The 27,366-nt window shown below is 42.6% G+C and overlaps 1 protein-coding gene across 4 annotated transcripts; it reads right to left on the reverse strand.

Moving 5' to 3' along the window:
- Positions 1 to 5: 5 nt before the first annotated feature.
- Positions 6 to 27,256, reverse strand: LOC307265358 (transducin-like enhancer protein 1). Of its 4 annotated transcripts, XR_013845343.1 has the most exons (21): positions 26,486 to 27,256; positions 25,983 to 26,083; positions 24,840 to 24,903; positions 24,154 to 24,198; positions 17,227 to 17,289; positions 17,004 to 17,108; positions 13,876 to 14,092; positions 13,553 to 13,569; positions 10,836 to 10,949; positions 10,230 to 10,283; positions 7,281 to 7,424; positions 7,017 to 7,155; positions 6,501 to 6,700; positions 5,175 to 5,242; positions 4,783 to 5,032; positions 4,389 to 4,636; positions 3,940 to 4,087; positions 3,654 to 3,804; positions 2,497 to 2,573; positions 1,287 to 1,989; positions 6 to 135 (listed from the first exon to the last, which is right to left on the reverse strand). XR_013845343.1 is itself a non-coding variant. In XM_080047062.1 (20 exons), the coding sequence occupies exons 1-20, from the start codon at positions 26,507 to 26,509 to the stop codon at positions 1,882 to 1,884; spliced, it is 2,337 nt and encodes a 778-aa protein (XP_079903188.1). In that variant the 5' UTR covers positions 26,510 to 27,256; the 3' UTR covers positions 47 to 1,881. The 4 variants fall into 4 exon arrangements, 3 of the variants coding, with proteins under 3 accessions (XP_079903188.1, XP_079903190.1, XP_079903189.1); XM_080047062.1 differs by having other exon boundaries at positions 47 to 1,989; XM_080047064.1 differs by lacking the exon at positions 7,281 to 7,424 and having other exon boundaries at positions 47 to 1,989.
- Positions 27,257 to 27,366: the final 110 nt, after the last annotated feature.

Raw genomic sequence — 27,366 nt, forward strand, 5'->3', positions numbered from 1 at the left:
AACACATTTATTGTCTAGTTATTTCAATCATTTTAGATTAGCTAACTTTAAGAACATTTAGTATTTCTCCTGATTAGACCTTTCCTTTCCATGTAAAAGACGTACAAAAACAATCTGTTATTTCTAAAGCTTGTCCTGTAAGAAAAAAAAGAAGATATATACATTTTTACAAACATTCAACAGACAAAAAAAAGAAAAAAAAAGTTAGTTTAAAATCGCTGAAACTGGCCGACTCCTCCCTGAATCTGAAATACAACTTCACTTTTGCTACCCTTCTCTATAAGACTTTCTTGACAGATAACATTTGCTTGCTTGTAGTCTTAAAAGGGAAAAGACAACGTGACAAAGCTTTTTACTTTTAAGGCAAATTCCCAAATGTCCCACACTCAAGAATATTAGCAGAAATGACTTCTGTTTTTTTTTAAGACGTTTAGTTCGGTGAATATGGTAAAAAGGACTTTACACGCAACAAGGTTAATTTACTTGTCAAGATGATCTTCTCAGAAGTATAGTTGGTCCCTGTTTATGGCGCGTGATTTACCATCCATACAGTAGGACATCAAAGAGGTTTCATAGAGTGATAAAGGCAGAGTCAGGGTGAATTTACAATAGCAAAAGACATTAACCAAATGGTGTTTTTTTTATTTCTAAATAAAGGGAGAAAATATGAATTCTTTACAATTTACTTTAATCATTTCGACATCAACCAAAGCATTAAATGTAACGGCAGGGGCTGTAAATGTGAAACTATCTTCCAGCTGACCAATTATATGTAATGAGTCTCTGAAACATGTTCAGGTCAATTCAGGGAAAGAGTAGATGAAGCTGGGGCTCACTCTGCCAACATGTGCAGAAGATGATACACATGGCAGCTCAATAAAGAGAGTTGTACTGCTAAAAACAAATTCCAGTCTGAAGGCTTATGTTTCTTGTGGAGTACAGCTACTGAAATAATCTGTTCAAACAGCTGCACTGGAAGAGCAGGATCAGTTTTGTTTAGTTCCCTCCTGCAAGTTTCCACTAATTGGTCTTTCAACCAATTAGAAAAAAAGATGAATTAGAAGCTGAGCAAATCTTTTCTTCAAAGTGTGTAATTTCTTTTTGGTGTGGTCTTAAACATGGATCAAACTAACCCATCACAGAAATGACAACAATAGCATGATGCTAGACAAGTGGCCTTTTGTCAAACTGTCATAGCGTTTAGGTGGTTTAGTGTGAGTTCTAAGCGTGCGTGCGTGTGGGTGTTCAGCTGCCACTACAGTGCAGTGAGTGAGGGTAGGACTTACTGTTGAGACAGAGAGGATACTTTTCAGACTGTGTAGGCGTATCAGAACAGCGAGCTGAGGTTTCTAAGGTCAAAGAGTCAGAGCTGAGGAATCAACAGGCTTCTGAGCATTGTCTGTCTGTCTACAAACCAACAGCATTTACTGTCTGTAAAATGTGGCTTCTCCTCCATCCTTTCATATATTCAACCGTGTGGTTTAAGCATTTGTTCTAGGGTCTCTGCCCTGAAGTGGGTTCAGTAAAGCCTTCTCCGGAAGAGCTGGTCCCAGTCAAAACAATTCAGTGTCCCCCATTTGGTTCAGTCAATGTCTGGTCCCTGTAACTGATCCCAGTGCAGTCCATGGCAGAAAGCAGTAGAGACCTCCAAATAGTTCCTGTCCTTTCCCATTAACATCCAGCTGCTCCAGTTAATTCCCAGGTGATATGGAGTCACGTTCATAGGTTTGCGTGTGTGACATTTTCATCTCCGTTAATGTGTCTCCTCGGCAACGTAACAGAAAAGAGAAGCCGCCATCAATTTCACGCTCGTCTGCGATTTCTGGCTCTCCTCATGAACATTTCAAGAAACATATTGGGTGTGTTGGAAATTATATTTTTTTAGTAGATGACCTCGTAAACAGTGGCCTTCTTGTCCCCTGAACCGGTGACGATGTACTTGTCGTCCACCGATATGTCACAGCTTAATACCGAAGATGATTCTTTAGACTGGAGAGAAAGAGAGAGAAAGAAATCTGTCACAAATAAAGAACAATTTCTAACACACCCTGGAAAAAGGGCACGTCATTGCTTGCAGTGTGTGTGGGATAAAGTTATTTTAAAGTTTTAAACAACGGTGCTCTTAGAAAATATAATTGCGTCCGGTGCTCTCAATCCAAATCGATATCACTGAATGGTTAATAGGAAACAGTAGCTAATAGCATGTTTGATAATGTTGTCACAGAGAAACACGCTGATGTAGCACAGGAGACAAGACAGGATGTTTTTCCACACCGCAACATTAATACATCGCATATTCCAAACGGCAGGCATTTTTTCCAACTTTCACGTATCAATAAAACTGATAATGCATAAAGAGAATTGCCTTTTTGAGGACAACTTCATGACAATTTCATGGTATGCAAATGATGTTTATTGATACAATGGCAGTCGATACATAGGCTATAACAATCTTTGTTTGTTAATATAATGAATGTAGTGATTTGTTGTCCCAACCTGGAATATGCTGGCTCCATACGGGGTTCTCCATGCATTCAGTAAGTTATCCTTTCCTGTGCTCACGAACCATTTACCTTGATAGAGAAACACACACAAACACACCCACAATAAGAATCTCAGGGTGAAACAAAGAGTTCCAAAATGACACCATTCACAAGGTTAATAAGTGAAACAAATTAAAACATGTTTTAGAATAGAACAGAAAACAATTAAGAAGGTACTATTTAACTAAAACCACTGAGGTAGGGGCGTCCTGATGGCCTAACGGTAAAAGCGCATTCCACCCTATCCTTTTTTTCCAGTATACCTCTATGCTTCAACATCAAAAACACACGTCCTTGAAGCAATCACAACACATTTAAAGGTGGAGTCAGCGATTCTGGAGAACGTTTGTTGTCAAATTAACTTAGTCCTGATTGTGTGTACTGAAAAAAGTGTTAGTATACTAGGGGTGGGAATCTCTTGGCACCTCACGATTCGATTCCGATTCCGAGGTCAACGATTCGATTCAAAATCGATTCTCAATGCAATTTCTTTTTTTTACGTACATACCTATGTGTGATTTTCAAAAATATATGTATATACACATCTGAGTTTGCTAATCACTTCCTACTTTTGTGATGATCATTACGGTAAATACAATCAACAGATGAATTACCTTCTCTAATATTGTATTAGAGAAAAAGCTTTTCTTGTCACAAATATGACTTTCTATGACCAGTGCAATAATCAATGCAGCTTTCAACACAATATGGAAGTATGTAAAAACTAAACCGATTCAGTTTAATTTTCTTTCTACTCTTGTGAATCATGTTTCTATAGGATTTCTATTCTATTATTTTCTATGTCATTTCAACACATTGTGCAAAAAGTATGGCTTGGAATTCAGCTCTCATACAAAAACGTAACAGACACAAAGCCAGTGCAGGTCATATGGGTCATACTTTTATGAATCGATTCGGAATCGTTCGAGAGAGAATCGCGATTAATCGGAAAATCGATAATTTTTCCCACCCCTATAGTATACAGCCAAGTACACTGGTATGTAAACAAAGGCTTTGTTAACGACATGTTTTCTTGACAACATGCATTCTCTAGAATTGCTTATTCTACCTTTAAATCATAAGTTAAGGGATCAACAGCCAGTTGCTTACCACAGTAGGCAAACTGCAGGGAGAGTACACAGCTCTCGTGGAGATGGAGCTGGTATTTGTCAGGCTTGGTGACGTGAAGGACCTCAACGTTGCTGCTCTCCATTCCCACAGCGAGCCACTCTCCTGTCGGACAGTAGCCCAGAGAGAAGATCTGCACAGAAGAGACCAAATATTAACACCAAATATTAGCTCTGAGCACTTTATTAACTGTTATTTTACTCAATTTTATTGGAAAGTTTTAAAATAATTTAAAAAAATAACGCTCTTTGCTGATATGCGTGTGTACCTGTGACGTGAAGTCATGCTGCTGCAGCTGTCGCCCCTCTCTCAGATCCCAGGAGCGGACTGTGTTATCCAGGCCTCCGGTCCACAGCTTGGTGCCATCGTTGGAGATGTCAATACAGCTGGCTCCGTCTGTGTGGCCCTGGAACTGCCTGCAGGAGGATACACACCAACACTCAGAGTTAAATAAAGAAGGAAAAGTCTAAACAGAGACATGCTAGGCATCGGGTTGCCTGGGCAGTTGGTATGCATCACAGGCTACCAAATGTGGAGGGTTTACAGTATTTCTCTTCAGAAAATAGATCAAGGAACATCAACACTGTGACAGTCAGGTAGTTATTGTAGATGCCCTTAAAATTCATTTCTTTGTACTAATCTTGTGAAAGGAACAACTCTGAAAATAATGCTCTTTACACACACAACGAGATACAATACAAACAACGCCTCTCTTACCGAACGAGTGTCTGATTGTGTAAATCCCAGACTGCAATGTTTCCATCGCTGCAGCAAGAGAAGCAGACCTTGGAGTCCGGGCTAATTGCCAGAGCGTAGCAGGCAGGTGCTGATGATGTTAACTCCGCCTTGATTCTGGGAGTGGGCGTGGCCAAATCCCAGATTGACAGCGTGCTCGCCTCGCCTCCCACGATTAGCGTCCGACCGTCCGGGAGCAGACGACAGGAGCGGATGTAGTTGTCTCGGTTCTGATGTTGAAGACAAAATATCATTAATATACTGCATAAATACAAAGCTATTCTTTTTTTTTTTAAATTGTGTTATGCATTTCTATTCTTATGCACTTCTCTCATTGAAAAAAAATCTATTTTGTACAGCTTGTTTCCTTACGCACCAGACAATCCAGCTGCGATACTGGGCTCTTGTTTCCTGGGTGACTGATGTCCCAGACCTTGACACAACCCTTCCCTCCTGTGTAAACGTGTCGGGTGGGGTTACTGATGGTAACGGCGCACACCACCTCTCCATGGTTCAATGTGTTGATCTGACGGGCGTGGCGAGGGATCCCTGGGCCCACTAAAGCATCCGGAGGGAACGGTACTGGCTGCATCTGTCCATCCGCCGCCACGTGAAAAGAATAAGCCCTGTTGAAACACACAGAGAGATAAAAGGGGTTCAAAATGAGAAGAAGGAAGTGCCATTATTAGGTTTTTCTAGGGCATATCATGTTGGAGGAATTCTGGGTAATGGGTCCACAAACATACAAGCAGACGCAAACACACTTACGGTTTGCCGCCAGGGATGCCTGTCAGACTGGGAGGCATTCGCATGTGAGAATGAGGATCAAAACCAACCTTGGAGGATAGAGCACACACATTTTTATGAGCACAGTGCAAACACACGCCCATGGGCATTGGCAAAAATGCACACAGGTCAATACTAACCTGTGGAACACAGCACAAACAGTCATGAGTACAAAGCAAACACTTTCCAATTCTGAATGACAAGTTTAAGAGTCAGCAAACACACACAGAGGCAGAGCTGTCCATGCTTGTGCTTACTCTAAAGAAACATACACACAAGCATGCACACCAGTACGCACACACACGCAGCTGGTGGGTACACAACCTGAGTTTCTATCAAGTGGCGCCCGGACACAGCTGTGAGCGTACTAAACCTATTTAAACAGTGTAATGAACACTATGCAAATACAACCAAGAGTGATGAGGAGATTGAACGTAAAACAGACAAGAGATATACAGCTGTGCAACTATGGACATCTTTGACACAATATAATTATACAGTGCTTATGAAAAGTAATCACACTCCTAAACGTCCTGCTCTTTCATTCTTTTAAATGACTGAATTACAGAACATGCTATTTAGTTTTTTAACAATGATCAACGGAATTTATTTTATTTCAAATTAAAACTCTAAAAACAGATTGAAGTCCCTTATTAAGTTGGATGGAAATAACATGTGTTAATCGTTAATCAAGGCCTGACATATTATTTTAAGTTAAATGTGTGGAAGGTGCAACCTTCCTGGCAAAAGCCAGATTATAAAGACAAAAGCTCAGTTGAAAAATACTGAAATACAACTGTAAATCTGCCCGGAGCAGGTGACAGACTGTGAGAACTGTACAAACAACAATTGTTGCCCTGGTGACTCAGAGAGAACAGCAAAGACCTAATACCGGCCCATCTACATGGAAAGAAGGCTTCAAGTCCTGCCAGAGGAGTTCCTACTAAATATTGTCCTGAAGGAGGCATATACTTACACCAATTTAGTGTTTTCCATTTTAAAATTAATATAGATCAGGGTAAAAGAAAATGCCCAAATACCTCCACTGTGATTCAATATTGTACCACAATAAAATGTGCAAAAGTCATAAGGCTGGTTTAATATTATGCGCAATCTATATAAAAAATATCAATAATACATTTAAAACACAATAAAAATTATCTTACATACAGCTGAGCTAACTTCTTATGTTGATCTTAAGTCTGATATGTTGTAGAAGCTTGTTTTGTTTTTTTAAATGCGTCAGATGGACTCACAAATATATGAGATGTCCCTTAACCAAAACTCAAGTCTCCATTTTCCACTCACCATGGGTGAACGGCCATATGCAGCCACAGCGGCCGCAGCAGCAACACTCATCTGAGGTGACATGTTGTGTAGTCCGGCAGCGTACGCCGCAGCCCCGGCAGCATTGGCCAGATCCCCGTTCATCCCAGCTGCGTGGGGCAACATACCAAACGCACCCGGGTACGGGCCTGGTACAGCCAATGGGGTCCTCAAACCTGCAGCTGAGGAGGAGAGGGAAGTAAAAGAATCAATCTGATTTATCTGTCCAATCAAGAAACACTCTGGAAAAAAAAAACATTTGTGGAGGTACCCAAAGTAAATATGTGCTGTGAAACACGAGTAATTAAGACGTACAACAACAGCTATTTTGAAAGCAGTGAAAAGGTCTGACATCGTTTGTCATCATTTAGTAGTTTATATTAGACACTTTAAATGCGAGGTTGAATTTTCCTGGGGGCAATTTAGAAACAAATTTGCATATTAAAACTAACATACCCTATCATATAATTACTTGACAAATGTTTATATTGGACTTACTGGCTGGATGTGGTATCTCCATGGAGGGAGGTTTTGATAGACTTGGCCGGATTCCAGGAGTTGAGCTGGGGCCAGGGGTGGAGTCACCTCTAGGTGTGGGTGTGCTTGACTTAAGCCCGGGCGTACCTGCTTTGTCTCGCTGCCAGACACACAGAAAGAGAGAAAGACTTTAGAAACATATTGGTATTCCCCAATCAATCGATCCATCTACCTATCAAAACATATGCAAAAACGGAAGAAATGTATGTCTTGTCCATCCCTTACCATCTCTTTGGACTTGAGGGAGGACGAGCTAGCAGATGATGCATTAGAGGCTGGACTACAGGGGTCTTTCTTGAGAAGACGTGCCTTATCCAGGCCATTCTCTCTAGGGGAGGGGAGAGGCGTCCCACGAGGGGAGGCAGGATCCTAGTGGGGGGGGGGGGCAAGGGTTCAGTTAACTGCCTGAGGTTAAAACCACAAATGCTTGAGTGCAGATTGACATTTACAGGTGAAACTCGAAAAATTAGAATATCGTGCAAAAGTTCATTTATTTCATTAATTCTACTTAAAAGGTGAAAATAATACATCATATAGACTCGTTACATGCAAAGTGAGATATTTCAAGTCTTTATTTGTTATGATTTTGATTATCATGGTTTACAGCTTATAAAAACCCTTAATTCAAAATCTCAGAAAATTAGAATATTACATGAAATCAATAAAAAATGTATTTTAAAATCAGAAATGTCGGCCCTCTAGAAGGTATAATCATGCATATGTACTCAGTATTTGGTTTGGGCCCCTTTTGCATGAATTCTTGCATCAATGCGTCGTGGCATGGATGCTATCAGCCTGTGACACTGCTGAGGTGTTATGGAAGCCCAGGTTGCTTTGATAGTGGCCTTCAGCTCGTCTGTATTGTTGGGTCTGGTGTGTCTCATCTGCCTCTTGACAATAGCCCATAGTTTCTCTATGGAGTTCAGGTCAGGAGAGTTGTAAGGCCAATCCAGCACAGTAATACCATGGTCAGTCAACCAGTTACTAGTGGTTTCTGGCACTGTGGGCAGGTGTCCAGTCTTGCTGGAAAAGGAAATTGTCATCTCCATAAAGCTTGTCAGCAGAAGCATGAAGTGCACTAAAATCTTCTGATAGATGGCTGTGGTGATTTTCGACTTGATAACACATTGAACCAACAGCAGCAGATGACATGGTGCCACAAATCATCACTGATCCAAATGAATGTTGCGTTTCATTTGGAAATCAAGGTTCCACAGTCTAGAGGTAGAGTGGAGGAGCACAAAATCCAAGGTGATTGAAGACCACTGATGATTTGGGGCACCATGTCATCTGCTGGTTTTGGCCTACTGTGTTTTATCAAGTCCAAAGTCACCACAGTCGTCTACCAGGAGATTTTAGAGCACTTCATGCTTCTCTCTACTGACAGGCTTTATGGAGATGCTGATTAACTTTTTCCAGCAAGACTGGACACCTGCCCACAGTGCCAGAAACCACTAGTAACTGGGTGACTGACCATGGTATTACTGTGCTGGATTGGCCAGACAACTCTCCTGACCTGAACTCCATAGAGAAACTATGGAGTAATGTCAAGAGGCAGATGAGACACACCAGACCCAACAATACAGACGAGCTGAAGGCCACTATCAAAGCAACCTGGGCTTCCATAACACCTCAGCAGTGCCACAGACTGATAGCATCCATGCCACGCCGCATTGATGCAAGAATTCATGCAAAAGGGGCCCAAACCAAATACTGAGTACATATGCATGATTATACTTTCTAGAGGGCCGACATTTCTGATTTTAAAATATTTTTTTTATTGATTTCATGTAATATTCAAATTTTCTGAGATTTTGAATTAAGGGTTTTTATAAGCTGTAAACCATGATAATCAAAGTTATAACAAATAGAGTCTTGAAATATCTCACTCTGCATGTAATGAGTCTATATAATATATTAGTTTCACCTTTTAAGTTGAATTACTGAAATAAATGAACTTTTGCACGATATTCTAATTTTTCGAGTTTCACCTGTAGAAGATTTAAGTCTCAAGGACAAGTGGGAATACATTGTAGGTGATTTAAAAAAGGGACTAAGGGGCACTTTACACGGTGAAAACGTGACAGTTTTCCCATTTTTGGTTTAAGAAAAAAACCCGTTCAGACACAATTTATCTGACATCTTCACTCGTACACATGTTTTCAGAGGAAACGGGACGAAATCGCTGTAGTAGCAGTGTAGCAGCCATGCCAAGCCAATAGTCAGCGGTGACACAGCCTAGTAGATAGCTCTTCCGGTACAATTTGATGCATAAAACCTTACTGTAACCGAAAAGTAATGCCATTAATGTTCATAAAGCGGTTGGTGTAAGCTTGGGGTTACAAGTATTGTAAATTACAAGCTTTCTGTCCTCTTATTTCACCGCATTGAACTCGTGAAAACAGAAGACATGCTGATAGTGAAGGGGCTTTATGAGCGGCTACTTTCCTGTTAGGCGTACTTCAAAATAAAAGTCGACTCACGTTTGTCCAGTGAAATGCTGTTAATGTTTAGCCAGTGAAATGCTTTTACTGTGAAGCCGTAGCCTTAATGCTCCTTTTATTGAACAGTAACTTAACCGCTGCACGCTGAACTATGGATAGTGTTTTTTTAATGTAGACAGAGCCGTGTCCCTGGCATATAGAAGCTACACACGTTTATTTTGCTAGAAAAACCGGCAGAGCACAAATCTTTCCCCAGAAAAAGTGTCGGGTGGTCTCAATAACTTACTAAACGCTTAGACTAAATTGGCGAGTGTTATATTTGAGCCCTGCACGACACTCTCCGCTGATCACAGTGATGGTGCCGCGGAGACACCTTTCATGTTATGTTGTCTCCTAACTTTATAACTCGCGTGTGGGTATTTTGACAGCAAATGTTACAGACTACGCATACGTGAAGTGGAGCCGTGATGTCAGCGTTATCAGGGGAAATGGTTTCGGTGTTTACAAGAAACCAAAACCGTTGTGTTTTCCAAAAAATCCTCCCTGGGAGTAGATCTCAAAAACTTGCGGTTTCATGCTTGCGTTTGCTGTTTTCATGTAAATGATATAGTGCAACCGCGAGAATATTTCCGCGTTTGCACCGTTTCGTGTTGTTGTGTAAAGTGCCCCAAAATGCATCTTTCAGGAAAACATCTAGAACCATCACAATCACAAAAAAAAACATACTGACCTCATTAGAGACATCCACCACTAAATTATCATCACTTTTCTCCCCATCGCTATCCTACAAAACATCAAAACAAGAAACACTCAGTTAGTACACCGACTGCACTGCTGTCTGGTAAAAAAAATGTAAACAAAACTAAAACTTGTTATGTTACTATGATATAGAGCTGCAACGATTAATCGACGAATCGATTATTAATCGATTATTAAAATAATCGCCAACTATTTTGATAATCGATTAATCGTTTCAAGTCATTTTTTAATAAAAAATTTCCAAATTCTCTGATTTCAGCTTCTCAAATGTGAATATTTTCTGGTTTCTTTAATCCTATTATGACAGTAAACTGAAATATCTTTGTGTTTTGGACATAACAATACATTTGAGGACGTCAACATGGGCTATGGAAAATTGATCAACATTTTTCACCATTTTCTGACATTTTACAGACCAAAACACTAATCGATTAATAATCGATTAATCGAGAAAATAATCGACAGATTAATCGATTATCAAAATAATCGTTAGTTGCAGCCCTACTATGATACATATGTACAAACACCACAGATGCCAATGAAATAAATATGCAAAGTCAGCTGAATCATTTCTTACATAGTGGCTGGAGTCCTTGTCATCCACCTTGCGTTTCTTGGTGTCATTTGAAAACTCGGGCCCATTGCGTCGTTTATCGGAGTTCCTTAGACTTTCTGGCAGCATTGAGTTACTCTGCAGAGGAAGGCAGAGAGGAGGAGGAGTAGAAGGACAGCACATAGTAGATGAGGGGAAAGGGCAGAAAGATTAAAGACAGAAAAGGTAGCATAGAAAGAAATTAGAAAAGAGTTTGGAGGACAAAGAAGAAGAAAACAGAAAAGTTGCAGTGGTTAGACAATTTTGCCACAGTTCAGTTTGTGCTTTGTGTGTGCTGTGTGTGTGTGTGCTGTGTGTGATGTGTGTGTGTGTGGGTGTCTTGTGTGTGTGTGTGCATTCTGAGCTCGCTAAAACCGTCTGATTTATCTACGACTAATTACAGCAGCTTTTCAGCTAGGTGTAGAGCAGGTTAGAAAAACAGACTCATACTTGCAAATAGGTTAATAGTTCACAGAAGCATGAATTAAGCAGCACTAACACTTAAACGGCAACCTCTTCTCTCACTTGACCAAAGCCAGTCGCAGCCGTGAACACAAACACACGCCTCTGAAGTTGATGATTACATTAAGTGGCTCTCAAAATCAGTGCTGCCTCTCCTGGCTCTGACAAGCTGCAATGGCTGCAGTATGTGAGTGAGTGTGCGTGTTCGAGCATGCATGTGTGTGTGTGTGTGTACAATGTGTAATTGACTGTAAAAGCCTATGTGTATGATGAAGTGTGTTCAAGACTGTGTGTGTGTGTGTGTGTGTGTGTGTGTGTGTGTGTGTGTGTGTGTGTGTGTGTGTGTGTGTGCATGCGTATGTGTGTATTACCAATAACACTCCCATTTCCCAAGACTACACACACACACACACACACACACACACACACACACACACACACCCCCCCCCGGCCTCCTGACCAACGGATCCTATTGTTAATGGATTAAAGCTTCATGTTGAGTCCATTATAGTCTCAGCCTGTCAATGAAATGTGCATCCAACATACACGAACACACATGCGCGTGCACACATCTAGTGAGCTAGCGCTTGGGCTTTGAGTGGGGAAAGGGTAAATGAAGGAGGAATAGCTAAGAGGAGGAGGGTGAGAAAAAAGGGGAAAGGGAGGGGATGAGATTAGAGGACAGAGATGATGGAAGGAGGGTGTGAGAGTGTGGAGAAGACGAAAGGGTGACAAGAGACCTGGGAGGGAAAGAGGGGGTGAAAATCTTTATTCTGCCAAAGGCCCCCCTTCCTTTACACCCCTCCCCCTCCCTTTTCTTCCTCCCCCCCCAGCTCCCCCGTTTATTGAAAGGTTTTAGTGAGCTGAGCACAGGAGCACTGACCCGCAAAACAGAAGCAATTCCCCCCTCACCCATCTCTCCCCCGTTCGCTTTTAGCACACACACACACACACACACACACACACACACACACACACACACACACACACACACACACACACACACACACACACACACACACACACACACACACACACACACACACACACACACACACACACACACACACACACACACACACACACACACACACACACACACACACACACACACAGTGTCATATGACTGCTGCCCGTTCCCCTCCCTTTCCCAAGCCCACCCCTCTCAGTGGCCGTGATATAAAACACAATGAGAGTCTTTAAGCGCGGGATCAGGGGTAGTGGGAGTGGGGAGAAGGGGGTAATCTGCTCACTGAGGTGTTAAATAGGCACAACAATGCAGGCTAGGCTGAAGGAGTGTGTGTGTGTGTGTGTGTGTGTGTGTGTGTGTGTGTGTGTGTGCTTGCGAGTGTGTGTGCCCATGCTAAAAAGCTCATTTGGAGGAGAAAAGAAACCTTAACAGTTCAGAGCCGATCTGGAGCAGAACTAAACAGGCAAGCCAAAGCTCTACCCGAAAACCCCAAACACACACACACACACACACACACACACACACACACACACACACACACACACACACACACACACACACACACACACACACACACACACACATTGAAACTGACAGTCAAACATACACAATCTAAGGATGAAAGTTATTTAGGTGTGAAAGAGGTTAAAAAAACAGCAAGATGCTTTTATGCATAATGTCATGGTTAGGTGAATTTCATTGATCCCGGAGGGAAAATTAGGTCGGGCTTTTGCAGCAATAAAATATAGGATAGCAAAAGTAATACTATCAAAATTAAAGAATTGAGCTAAAGGATACAAAGATCCAAGTCTTAGTTTTCACTTGAACAAGGATACATCTGCTGTGACCCTTTAGATACTGTTCAATAAAATTATATTTACATGTGAGATAATTTAACGGTTGACCCAAGATGACCATTTTAAAAGGGATTAAAGGGATATTTAGTTTTATAGGGTTTTTCCCTTCACAAACACTGTTTGATAATTTAATAAGTACAAATCCAAACAATGACATCATTTCTTGGAACAGCTTTGTGTAAATTTAAGTAGTTTACTTAAGAGCCGAGAGTTCACATTTGTTTTTCCTTCCATAGATGTCTATCAACTGAGCTAAAACAGACTAATCTCACTGTTGAGATAGAGTCAAACTGCATCCGAGAACACAGTCAAATTCCCCAAAACCAAACTATCCCTTTAAGAAAGACAGAAGAACACAAACTGAATGCTTTGTCAGGACAGTAAACATTGCTGCAGAAAGAGGAAGTACTTACTGTGCCGGGCTCTCGCTCTATTGCCATTGGAAATGCGTACATGTGGTTGAGGTCATAGGGTTGGGTGTTCAGCAGAGAAGAAAAATAAGAAAGAAAGGAGCATGAGTTAGAAATGTGAAATCTAAATGTTATTAAATGTTCAAAGAAAAACAAAGTTTTAAATAGAAACAACTACTTTTGATTTTATTTTGTTTTGGTGAGGGGGGGGGGAATACATAAAGTAAATTGTATTTGAACATTTGGCTATTCATGATTTCCTAGGCCAGCAAAAGGGGTAATGATTCCTCTTCTATTTCAGGGGGACTTTCTGTGCTTGTGTTCACCTCTCAGGTGCTCGGGTCCTGCAGGGTGTGAGTCGGCTCCGGACATGTGGGGCTTTTTATCAGCGGCATCTTTCCCCATCAGATGGGGAGGAATACCACCGAGAGCTCCAGACAGAGCCAGGAGACCAGCTGAACCGCCCAGCTGAGAGGGGTGCAGGCCGGCAGGGTGAGGGGTGAGGGGCACAGGGGCACCACCGTGGTTATGAGATAGATGTTGCTGTAAGACAGAAAAAATATATATTAGGGGTCGGCTACTGAAACAGAGCAGTGCATTTTTGACTCCGTCCTCGGTGTACATGAGGCGGTCACAGCAATGGTCATATTCACCAGCTGTTTAGCCATGGAAAAAAAACACAACTAAGTTAGTTTGTTTTGGAGCTTGCTGCTAACCTTACTCATTACTACACCTGTGATGCAGTTTAAGAAATACGTACTTAAAAGTACCACAAGATGTTGAGCTCATTGGATGGAACCCTAAATTGCACACCTGGCACCAACAACTCAAGTGCTGGTATATGAAACAAAGCCGTCAATAGGTACAAATCAATAGCACTCTGTAACCTAATCAATGTAGACTTCTGGCCCTATTGAAGTCTTCAACAGATGGGACAGTTTCTTCAGTGTCTGAGTTTACACCACCTCAACAAGCTGCTGCAGTCTACAAGGCGGTGAACACATCCTCTCCCCCTATACACCGCCTCACTCACACTCACACTCACACACACACACACACACACTCTCTCTGGGGTCAAACACTGAACAATGCTGACAGCTGGGATCACAGCCCAGAGCCCGAGGATGTGGTGGTAGAAGAGAGGGGGGAGGGAGGGAGAAGGGGAGGAAAAGGAGGATTGACGGAGAAGTGGGGGTAGAGAACTGCGAGCCCCAGCTGCTGCCTGCACTGTCAGGTCTTGTGAGGGAGTGAAGCGGCTGAGGGGAAAGAGAGGGGAGGAGAGAAGAGGGTCAGAGAAGAGAGAGAGAGAGAGAGAGAGAGAGAGAGAGAGAGAGAGAGAGTTTGGCTGGCAGCCCTGCTCTCTCTTTCACACCAAATCAGGCGCTCGTCTGAGCGTGAAATGCCTTTGTGTTCCAAAACATCATTATTGCCTCCTCAGACAGTAGCCGCGGGAATCCAAGCTCACTGATTCGCCACTGGGAGGGGAGGAAGAAGAAGGGAGAGGAGCGGAGAACGGGAAGAAGGAGGGGTGGGGGTGCACAGGAGGCGACTCGGCAGGGGTGGAAGGAGTGCTGAAGGTCAAACCGACTTTTATCTCACCTAATTGACTAACCCGCTCCACCTCTCCTGAGCCCCTGCCTAGCCTTTTCCTCTCTACCAGTCCGCCACTCTCTGCGTCCTGCCCCGATGAATGAAAGCAAAACAACGAAACAGTCTTTTAGCCTCAACCCCCATGCCTGCCTGTACACACAAACACACACACACACACACACACACACACACACACACACACAATTTCCCGAGTTGGCTCGCCTGCCAAACAATCAAACATAAACACACCCACACGTCACACTTGATCACACTAACATGCATACAAAGAGTGTAGATAAACAAGGTCGGCACACACACCCTCACTCAACCATCCTACCCCTGCCTGTTGTTTTCTGGGGATAACAGAAATGCATGCTCTGCTACACTGAGACACACACAACCAGATGCAAAAACACACACATGCACACACACATGGATACACATACAGGACCCCCAATGGGAGTAAATGGAGGGGAAGTATTTGGTGGAGGCAAGGGGAGACAGTTTGTCATGGGATGTTAGTGTGTGTGTGTGTGTGTGTGTGTGTGTGTGTGTGTGTGTGTGTGTGTGTGTGTGTGTGTGTGTAGGGGCAGCATGCTTCATTACACTCATTTAACTCACAAACGGGGTGAATGACAGGCTGGCGTGGGAGACGGGAAGAGGGGAGTGGAAGGGCAACGCCGTGACCCCCCCCCTTTTACAAACACTGAAATCCTGCAATTAAGACTCAACCAGCAACTGCCAAATCCACCCCCCCCCCGCCATCTCACACACACACACACACACACACATCAGTCCACGCCAACTAACAAGACCACCTCACATTTACCTCTCCCAAACCCACCGCCCCTTTCCCACATTTCCCTTCACTCAACCCCCCTGGCCTCACCTCCCGCCATTCAGGCCCCTATGGCTCCTATAAAGCACAGTGTTACCTCTAATCCCACCCAAAAAGTCACCACCAACAGCTCGACTCTGTCCATCCATCTTCTTTTTTTTAACCCTAAACATCGCAAGCGAAAAGTTTGTTTTTCTAACTTCTTTTCTCACTCACCTGGCAAACCACCCTTTCAGTTCCGGCCCTGAATAGCTGGTCATGCCCCATCATTCATCTTAAGGCTGCCGACTTCTTTTCAATAAAACACCTCTCGACCCACACTTCCCCCACCCAAGTCATATCCTCCATTCTTCACATGCGTTCACCGTGGAAAAAGATCGGCTCTAGTATCAATCGATCAATCAATCCATTTTAGTTCCAGACCCATAGTCCATAAAGAAGAGAAACTAACTGCATCTTTGGTTTTAATTTGATTTCATTTCCTTTTTTGTTTTTTTTGGGTGATCAAGGACTTGCTCACCTGTGAAGGTGTATACTAACTATAGTATCAGGGCCAATCTTCGGTAGTGATTCTCAAGGTTTCAAAAGACACCAGGCAAAGGAAGTTTGCTTCAAGATTGACTTTGACCTACTTCAGTGTTGTGTTTGAGTGATGTATCCGTTTCTACAATGTATTTATTACTATACTTAACTAGTTGCAAGCAATTTCCTATGAATGGTAGACAAACCTGTGCGGTCATTTTCTCAGTTGTGAGGCGAGGTGAACCTTAAGCATATACACGGCTGAATATTTTCCAAAGTATTTTAAACTTCTCTCTTTGAACTGTCATAGTTACACTGCTATAGTTGTGTAACCAGTATGTCATGCTGTGGTCTCACTTTCTTTTACTACTGCTGTCTTCCTTACTGCATAAGTAAGCAAGTTTCCCATTTGTGGCAGGCAACAAGCATCTGAGAGACGTCAGATCACACTATTCTGGACCAATATATTACGACAAATAAAAGAGTAAGTAGAGGAATACACACTGTAGGGGGAAGGCCTGGCAGTCCACGTACCCCGATGACCGCATTGAGCTCTGCCATGGTCACCTGTTTGGCTCGCTCCACGGCTTGGACCACCTGCTGCTGATGCTGCGACACAAGCAAAGACCAAGATTAAAAGGATGATTTATGAGTAAATCAAGCAGAGATAACAAGAGTGAATACGAAAGGCAATAGAATTGTGTGGCTCAAAGGCACACATACTTACCTCCTGTGAGAGGAAGGGAATGACTTGTGCACAGATGGTGTTTAGTCTCTTGGCAATCTCCGTCTGATGTTGGAAGAGACAGAAAGAGACTTAATTGTTAGAAAAACATAATTGCTTCATTTAGAAAAGGACAGCTGTTCAGTAACACCAATAAAGTAATACAAGCACACACAAACACACTGGAAACACCGCCCTCTGGACGCACAAACTGAACCCCCTACCAGTCTATAATACAAAGGAAACCAAATGAACTTTCCCTCTACACAAAAATCCGGTGTTTGCCATTTTCAAATCACACTACCCAGCGCACACACACAAACGAGATTTTCCTTCATTATCAGTGCAAGCTCAAATGTCTCTCTTGCCTGTTGCATCTCTTTTGCTCTCCCTCCATCCTCTGTGCTCTTGTCCCTCTTCCCATCAGCACTTCAATATAATCTCATCAGCTACTAACTTCATTTGCTCTCCCCCAGTATCCATGCCAACACATCCGGCTGCCCCCCAAACCCCCGGAGGTGGCAACAATTGGCTGAAACCAGATACCCCCACGGTGGCACCAAATCAGATAAGGGGACTCATATTACATATCATCCAATCAAATTGATACGCAGAGGGCCGGGGCAAAGAGGGAATTGGAGGAGCCATGAAACGTAGTAATGGCTCATCAGACACACAACTCCCACATAAATAGATACGTAGACACACACACACACACACACACTGGATGTGAAAGCTTCAAAAGGGCTTTGTATTATGTGAAAAGCAAGGAAAAGTTGGATGATTTTCACCATCATGTGTTGAAAAAAATGTGGGCTTATGGAAACAAAAATAAAAAGTTATAACTCATTTAGTCTGGTATACCCGAACACAAAGCGACAATCAATGTGGGGTTTACTGAGCCAACAATAACGTCACATGGTCTATAAAACAACTGGATGCTAAGGCAAGTTTCCCCCTGTTGCAGGAATTCAAGTAATAATACACAGTAGCTACTATTTCCAAGAGACGCTCGAGACATGTATTGATCCGGTTTCCTACCCAACACATCTCAAATTAGAAAATTGTACCGTTATGTTAATCATCGTTTCGCACTCAGCAGCCACTTGCGGATCATGCTGCAACTCCTTTGTCCCTAAAAGGTCAACAAGACTTTAAGTCCATAGAAATGCTAGCAGCTAGCTACATGCTAACAAATCAATTTACTCTAGCATAAGGGCCAAGTATGGGACTGAGGATCATGATTTTTTAATTTTAATTTTTTTTTTTTATCTCAACCCGTCCAACTTTTGCATACGGTAAATGCCACCCCTTAAGCCATGCTGCTAGCACTATGTAATGGGTTCTATCAAATCCGATAAGCTGATACCGTCGAGACGCACTCCTTAGATATAGCATACACACACACACTCTCTAAATAACTGACCCTGCCACAGTTTAGCCAATTATGTACTTCGATAAGCTAAATAGAGAACTAGCCTATTCCGAATGAGCCTTGAACTAATTAACTAATTGCGCCACCTATAACTTGGGAGAATAAATGAACTAAAATAATTAAAGTTTTTGTCAAGAATTATTCAAAAACAACACTACACAGGAAAATTTCAATAAAGTGGTTAAGAAAAAAAACATGCTGTGGGCTGAGCAAATATGGAACATCTCACCCCTGTGAATACTCAAGACTATAAATAATTGACACTTTATCCAGAATCAAAGAGAATGTGGAATCAAAAAGGGGTCTAATACTTCAGAGCGCTCATTGTTCTGTATGTCATTTCTTAGTGCATGTGTGAGTGTAGATGACCTGAAACACAACATGTCTCTACTGATGATCATGTGAAAAGCTTTAAATGCTACACATCTGGGTCAAATTTGAACTAAATGATCTCCACCATGTGATGAGCTATCAACAGACAACATCTGTTTGACAGTGCTTATTAGGGAAAGCTTCATGTTTTATATCGAGCCACACAACAGTCTGTTTGTGAAAGACAGCTGCTTAGTCGTCTCATGTTTGTATATAACTGCTTTGGCTTAGCAGCCTTTGCAGCATTTGTGCGATACGTCTCGGGCATTGTTCCCAGTGCTGACTAAATGTATATGTGCACCTGATGGGCCTGATTACTACAATGAATAGGAACGACCTTCCTAACCCCTAATTGTCTGTAACTCAATCTCATAACGTCCAACACAGATAAAGCTCGAAATAAGTCCTATTGCAGGCAGGCTATACCTGCACATCCATTCTCAGAATCCCGAGTTGTAAGCCTATAATTAGCCTTGTATAGAGGCTCAGTGATTAGGTCGTCTGAAAATAGTGTGACCAACGACTATGAGGTCGGCCCATGTAATCTAACTAAGCTAATTGATAAAACTAACAAGGATCAACCAGACTGGGCCACAAATACCTGAAGCTGCAAGACCCTAACGTGAGGCATCATTACACATTGTGACTTGAGGACAATTGGAGGATATAAAAAGGTATTTGACAACTCCCAACTCATGTGTAGTAGCAATTGTTTTATATCAGCTCCTGAATAACAAGATCTGAGCATCAGTATGGTGCACCATCAACATTGTGATATCCAAATAATTGAGTGAATAGACAAAAGTTGAGAGAATATGCAAGTGAACACACACACAATGTCCTAACAGAGAAAAGGCTTCCCATTACACATATAATTGGAGCATTATTGCCACACTACACACAGAGACGTACCTTCCCAGCAGGAGGTTGGTTGTTTTGTATCCCCCGTGCCCCCCCGGCCCAGAGAAGAGAAGCTTGTTGCTCTTGACAACTGCAGCTCCAAGCTAATGACCTCCCCTGGAGTTTTAGTGTGTGTGTGTGTGTGTGTGTGTGTGTGTGTGTGTGGACAATAGGAAGAGATGCATCTCCCTCACAATGAAAGAACAGTAGCTTCACATGAGCATAAAACGAAAGAGGAGCCAAGGAAAGAATAAACGGGGGTGGGGGTGCAGCAGCACAAGGAAGAAGAAGAGACCTCACACTTTTAGGCCCTGTTCTCACGGTGAAAACGTGACAGTTTTCCCGTTTTTGGTTTAAAAAAAAACCCCCGTTCAGACACAATTTATCTGACATCTTCACTCGTACACATGTTTTCAGAGGAAACGGGACGAAATCGCTGTAGTAAGCATGCCATGCCAGCAGTTGGCGGTACAAGGTAGTAGTAGATAGCTTTTCCGGTACAATTTGATGCATAAAACCTTACTGTAACCGAAAATTAATGCCACTAACGTTCATAAAGCGGTTAGTGTAAGCTTGGGGTTACAAGTATTGTAAATGACAAGCTTTCTGTCCTCTTATTTCACCGCATTGAACTCGTGAAAATAGAAGACATGCTGATAGTGAAGGGGCTTTGTGAGCGGCTACCTTCCTGTTAGGTGTACTTCAAAATAAAAGTCAACTCACGTTTGTCCAGTGAAATGCTATTAATGTTTAGCCAGTGACATGCTTTTACTGTGAAGCCGTAGCCTTAATGCTCCTTTTGTTGAACAGTAACTTAACCGCTGCGAACTATGGATAGTGTTTTTAATGTAGAGAGAGTCGTGTCCCTGGCATATAGAAGCTACACACGTTTATTTTGCTAGAAAAACCGGCAGAGCACAAATCTTTCCCCAGACAAAGTGGCGGGTGCATGGTATCAATATCTTACTAATAGACTATAGACTAAATTGGCGAGTGTTATATTTGAGCCCTGCACGACACTCTCCTCTGATCACAGTGATGGTGCCGCGGAGACACCGTGCATGTTATGTTGTCTTCTAACTTTATAACTCGCGTGTGGGTATTTTGACAGCAAATTTTACAGACTACGCATACGTGAAGTGGAGCCGTGATGTCAGCGTTATCAGGGGAAATGGTTTCGGTGTTTACAAGAAACCAAAACCGTTGCGTTTTCCAAAAAATCCTCCCTGGGAGTAGATCTCAAAAACTTGCAGTTTCATGCTTGCGTTTGCTGTTTTCATGTACATGATATAGTGCAACCGCGGGAATTTTTCCGCGTTTGCACCGTTTCGTGTTGCCGTGAGAACAGGGCCTTAAATGGAGGCTGAGAAAGGTAGAAAGAAAGGGGGAACACTTGGGGAAAAAAATCGATTTTCCGATTAATATCGATTCTCTCTCGGACGATTCTGAATCGATTCAGAAAAGTTAATAATCGTTTTTTTTTTTTATATATAGGGGAAGGTGGGGTGAATTGTGCATTTTGGAAGTTGCAAAACCCCTTGTTTCTAGAAAACCGTGGAAGAAATTGGAAATGTGACCACATATTTAAGAAGAGCCATCCATTTGACTCATCCTGTAAAGAAGGGAGACACAAGGAATAAGATATAAGCACATTTAAGCTCAAAAAACTGTGTTTTGCCTTTCAAAGTAAAATTTCCATGATCAAGGTTTTTTGATTATTGTGTCTGAACAATTATAGACACGTTTGAAAACATTTGACACATGTTTTAGTGCTTTGGTATGCTACACTTTGAGTCTATATAGTTAGCACAATGTCAACCCTAAATTGCTGCATCATGCCTATTATCCAAAATTCTGGGGATGGGGTGATTTGTGCGCAAGGGCCTGGGTGAGTTATAAGTAAGTAAGTAAGTAAAATGTATTTATAAAAGCACATTTATGACAGTTTGCACTGTCCAAAGTGCTGTACATAGTGCATTCAGTAGGTAAACAATGAAGGTACAATAACAATAACCAAAATAAAAGACGTAAAGCCCATACATCCACATAAACACAGATAGTAGTGCAGAGGTAAGATAGTTAATGGGGAGGAAACACCAGGGTGTACATATGGGTTTTGAGCCTTGATTTAAAGGCAGAAATGTACGGGGAATCACATTTGTCAGGTGGCAGTTGGTTCCACAAGCACGGAGCAACTAGTGCAAAGTACATTTCTGAGAGTCGTGCCAGTGGCATGGCTGTATACGCTGGTCACCAAAAGAAAGTGATTGTCTACAGTAGCTCAGAAGAGAGTGATATCTCAATTCCACTTAACGACACCACTGATGAGAGTTCAGATGGCCAGAAAGATGATGATGGTGACTTTGTCATTGTGACACAATGACGCACAAATGCGTCAAGACAACTTTTTTTCCGAAAGCTATATTTCTTAAACAGTTTATTCCAGATCCAAAGTTTTTATTGCCAGGGATGCACAACATCCTGAAATATATGTACATATTTGAGTTGGAGACATAACTGTCAAGGCCTCACTTTAAAATCACTTTGAGTAAAAAGTTGCACAAATCACCCCACCTTCCCCTATATATATTTTTTTTTTAGTAAATACTAATACTTCTTGCGCCATTGCGCATGCACACCACACATGTGCGAGTTGTTTCCAAAGTGGCTTCAAAAGGGCTGAGAGCAGCAAACCCATGACCTGCACCGGCTTTATCTCTGTTTACGTTTTTGTATGAGAGCTGAATTCCAAGCCATACTTTTTGTACAATGTGTTGAAATGACAGAAAATAATAGATAATAGAATAGATATCCTATAGAAACATGATTTACGAGATTAGAAATAAAATAAAACTGAATCGGTTTAGTTTTTACATACTTCCATATTGTGTTGAAATGCAAGCTGCATTGATTATTGCACTGTTCATAGAAAGTCATATTTGTGACAAGAAAAGCTTTTCTGTTAATAAAATATTAGAGAAGATAATTCATCTGTTGATTGTCTTTAATGATCATCACAAAAGTAGAAAGTGATTAGCAAACCCTGATGTGTATATAAATATATTTTTGAAATTCACACATGGGTATGTACATAAAACATTTTTGCATTGAGATGCACTGAAAATCGATTTTGAATCGAATCGTTGACCTCTGAATCGGAATCGAATCGTGAGGTGCCAAGAGATTCCCACCCCTAGGAACTAATAGGAGGGCGTATGAGAGAGTCAGGGAAGCATCCCAACTTCTCAGTGAAGCAGCCGGGCCAATCCACCTCCAATTTCATCTGGAATGACTGGTCGATAGCTGTGGTAATTACTGGTAAACGCTCTGAGCCATGCACTGCTCCTGTTGGGAAATGTGTGTTTTGTGTGCATGAGAAAAAGGGTGAGCTTTTTTCCCTTCTTGTCCATGTCTCTACATGGTATGCTTGCCTTTAAATGTGCGTACGCTCTCATGCATAAACATGTCTGACTTACTGTGCTGGTGCGAAGTACATCACCATGCATGTGTTCCATTGTCCCCGTCTCTATTCATTTGCATACAATATTGATGGCTACACATAAATGCCCTTGCCTTATATTACAATGGGTAAGTGTCCTCCCTGTATTTTTGTGTTTTCCCACTTGTGTGTTAGTCTTTTTTTTGCCTCCCTGCTTCTAAAAAGGGGGAGCTCCACTGTCTGTACTCTGCCGGCCTCGCCATGATCGATTCCTCTGCCCTCCCCAGCCCTGCCCCTCTAATGTAATAAAGCAGGCCGCTCCCCTAGACAGCACCAATCAATCTACAGAGCCATTCATCCTGCCTCTGGGCTCAGGCGGCCAGCCCTAACTGGGGAAATGGAGACAGAGCCCCATCGATCACAAATAAACGCACATCCACACACACACACACACACACACACACACACACACACACACACACACACACACACACACACACACACACACACACACACACACACACACACACACACACACACACACACACACACACACACACACACACACACACACACACACACACACACACACACACACACACACACAGAGAGATGAATGAAAGTCCAAATGCATTTGCACACACACACACACAAGGACACGTCAACAGGCACACACACCAAATTCATCAAAACCCTGCCATGAGAGGGAGGGAAAGCCAAAGGGAGAGAGACAAACAGCAAGACGAAGAGAGCAGACAAGAGGCCAATAGTTAAGCATCCATACCTGTTTGTGCATCTCGATGTTGAGGCCATAAGACATCTCATAATACTGGGGAGGAAACGAAGTCAGATGGTTAGATTCATGAAAGGAATTCTAATCTGAATCCATGAACAGTTGAAATGCTTGTCACAGATCAATCAAACTAACGTTTAAAAAGACAGAGCAACCGATTTAAAGCCTTTGCAGGAGTGTCACGATAAGGACGTACGCAACCATGCACTAAACCTCTTTGACCTCACTTTGTTTTAAGTTAAGTGGCTATTAAAAAAGAAAATGTATGGCATTTCACTTTAGAAAGAAGAGCATAAAATACTGAAGCCAAGTTGAATCAAAATGAAAAAATCAGTCTTTCACAAATTGCAAAAGACACAGTCTAATTTGACACTCTAATCACCTTCATTAGCATGTCTGAGTAAGAGATCCCTGTATAACTGTGCACAATAAACAGGTGTTATTTTCATGTTGCTGTGCAGGTGTTTTTTGTTAAGCCTCTTCCCTTCAATCTGAAAGATAACACATTATTTACTTGATCTATAAATAAGACGTTTCACTTATCAGAAAGATACAAGTTCAGACAGCAACTTGCTCAAGGACACTTCTTCTGCAGGAAGCCACAAAGCTTCCCTATATGATGATGTGTTATGTGTGGTGTTGTGGGGCAAATTAATTGGGAGTCGCACGGATCTCACCATGACATAGTGTCTCTGCATCTCCGTCTTTTCACTGGCCAGCTTCTCGCACTCTAGCTTGAGACTGTAAAGCACAAAACACAACAGTTAATCTGAAGGAACTTCACAAGTGCATGTCATTCAAAGCCCCTAGCACCCAAGTTTCCCACATATTGAGAAGATATACCTTCATCTCCAGCCCTTGATTAAGGTCATTTCATTTAGTGGTTTCCGACCTTGATATTAAGGTACACAAACCTATTTCATTGCTGTTCAGCGAAAATAAGCAAGTTTCTATTTTACACATACACACTCTATTTTGCCTAAGACATTTAGTCAAACTAAGAATAAAAAGTGAGGGGGGAATTGTTAATCCCCTAGCTGTTTTCGAATAGATAATTAACATTGGCAGAGAAAGCATACAACTGGGTAGACAGGTTAAAGCCTTCGCTGATCCCCCTGTCTCTTTGCTCACTGATTAAAGCACCCACAAAACGCAAAGACAAACCTAGACAGCGCTGTGCACGGAGCTGGCTTTCTCGGACAGAGTGAAATAGAGAAGAGGGTTATTCCTGTTGAATCATGATGAACCGCTGTCTGTTGGCAGTAGGATGTTTGGTCTAACCTTACCCTTTTGTATGCGTCAATCAGGATGTGAATTAGAAACAAAACTGTTTGTAGGTCAGAAAGGCTTTCACCTGCTGCGACCAACCCTCTCTGACAATACAAATAATAAGCAGCGTGCGCACACACACACACACACACAAAAAGCGAAGAAAAACAAACTGCACACATGCTCGGGCTGTCTCTTCCCAACACACACACAAAACTACACACAAGGGAAAATAAGGAGTGATTTATGAAACCCTGAGCCCACACGCCACCCTCTGGCTCTCACCCATCACCAAAGACTCAGACCTACCGCAGTGTGAGCGCTAACCCCAATGCCTGGGTCTGCTGCGAAAAATTTGTGAACCTAATCCAGGTTTATGGGTTAATGTGAGGCCAGAGCTGGGGTTTTGTTCATTATGGTAAGGGGGACGACTGTGCGGTTAGTAGGGTGAGGTTTAGTGTTTCCGGGGGCAGATGACAATGAGAAAATGACAGACGCAATAGACACGGAGGTAGCCTTCCTTCCATGTGAATGTTTGTATTATTATCCACCTGTGGTACTGTGCCTGAAGAAACTGGAACTCCTCCTTGATGCGGTCCAGTGACTCTGGGATGGTGAACTTGAAGGGCTGGCCTGGAGCCTGATGGGGCGCCTGACACACACACACACACACACGCACACGCACACACGCACACACACACACACACACACACACACGCACACACACACATTAACATCATACTGCCTCATTATGTGGGCTACAATATGCATCTGATCCTGGAGTCCAGGCTTACATGTTAAATGTCAACAACTTCTAATTATTAGCTATAAAACAAACACTATTATCAATCCCGCTGTACCACTCTCAGCCCCAATTAAAGAGAAAGAAATAGCTTGATTTAAACATGTGCTTAGCCTGAGGGCTGTAATAAGTAAGACAACAAGAGGCTCGGGTCAGACAAAGAGGTAATGTAATCTCCCTGTCTGTAGAGACCAGGTTACAGCCAGGTGAACAACTGTTAAAGCAGAAAAGGGGGGAGGGAGGGAGTCTTACCGGGTGTCGCCCCTGGGGAAACATTGTTATCTCCGGGAGGATGCAACCGCTTCCTTCTTGAAAAACCCCGTCTCGAGGGGGATCAAACGAGGGAACGGAGAGGATGTGGGGTGCTCCAGATCACGGGCACGAATCCATCCGCCAGTATGAGTGTTATTATTAGGACCAAGTGTTGTTAATTTCAAACAAACCCAGCCGCCCCAGTCGCTCCGTCCGAGTTCACCGACCGTTTAATGTGAATCCCCGCTCCTCTCTCTTCCGTCTCTCGATCGCTCCTCCAGCGGTGCGGCCGTAAATCAACCGGAAAAACACGGGAAATGGCCCATTAGCCGGAGGCAGCTAACATGAGCGGGAGGAGGGAAAGAATCAGGTGAGTAATGAAAAGACTTGAGGCGCCTCAATCACTCCAGCGATGCTTCTGTGTAGGGTCCGATGTATTCCGAGTACAGAGCGAAGACCAAACACACAAACAAGGGGAGAAAAAAAACTAAGACCCTCCGCAGACAGCCGCAAACAGTCGTCTCTCAGTCAGAGCATCAGAAACAAATCCACACAAGTTAATTGCAGTGAGGAGTTCCCCACTTGACTCGTCGTGGTCGCTAGTTGGCCGTTGAACAGTCATCAAAAACAGAAATATTAAGTTCCCCGCGGAGTTTGAAATGCAAACGTTCGTCCAAAATACATTTGACAAACACAAAAAGATGAAATATGTTGTTAGTTTTGATAGCAACAACTCCCAAAGCGGCGGCAACTGTCCACTGTGTAGCTCTGCTTTACCTCAATGGCAACTTTCTCACGCGGTTTCACGCTCTCAGCTAACCGAAACTGAAGGCCGGCCCACAAAACAGCTGCAGACCAATCAGAGCCTATGCTCCACGTGG

The sequence above is a fragment of the Ammodytes marinus genome, assembly GCF_949987685.1.
Source record: "Ammodytes marinus genome assembly, chromosome: 2".
Classification (NCBI taxonomy): Eukaryota; Metazoa; Chordata; class Actinopteri; order Uranoscopiformes; family Ammodytidae; genus Ammodytes; species Ammodytes marinus.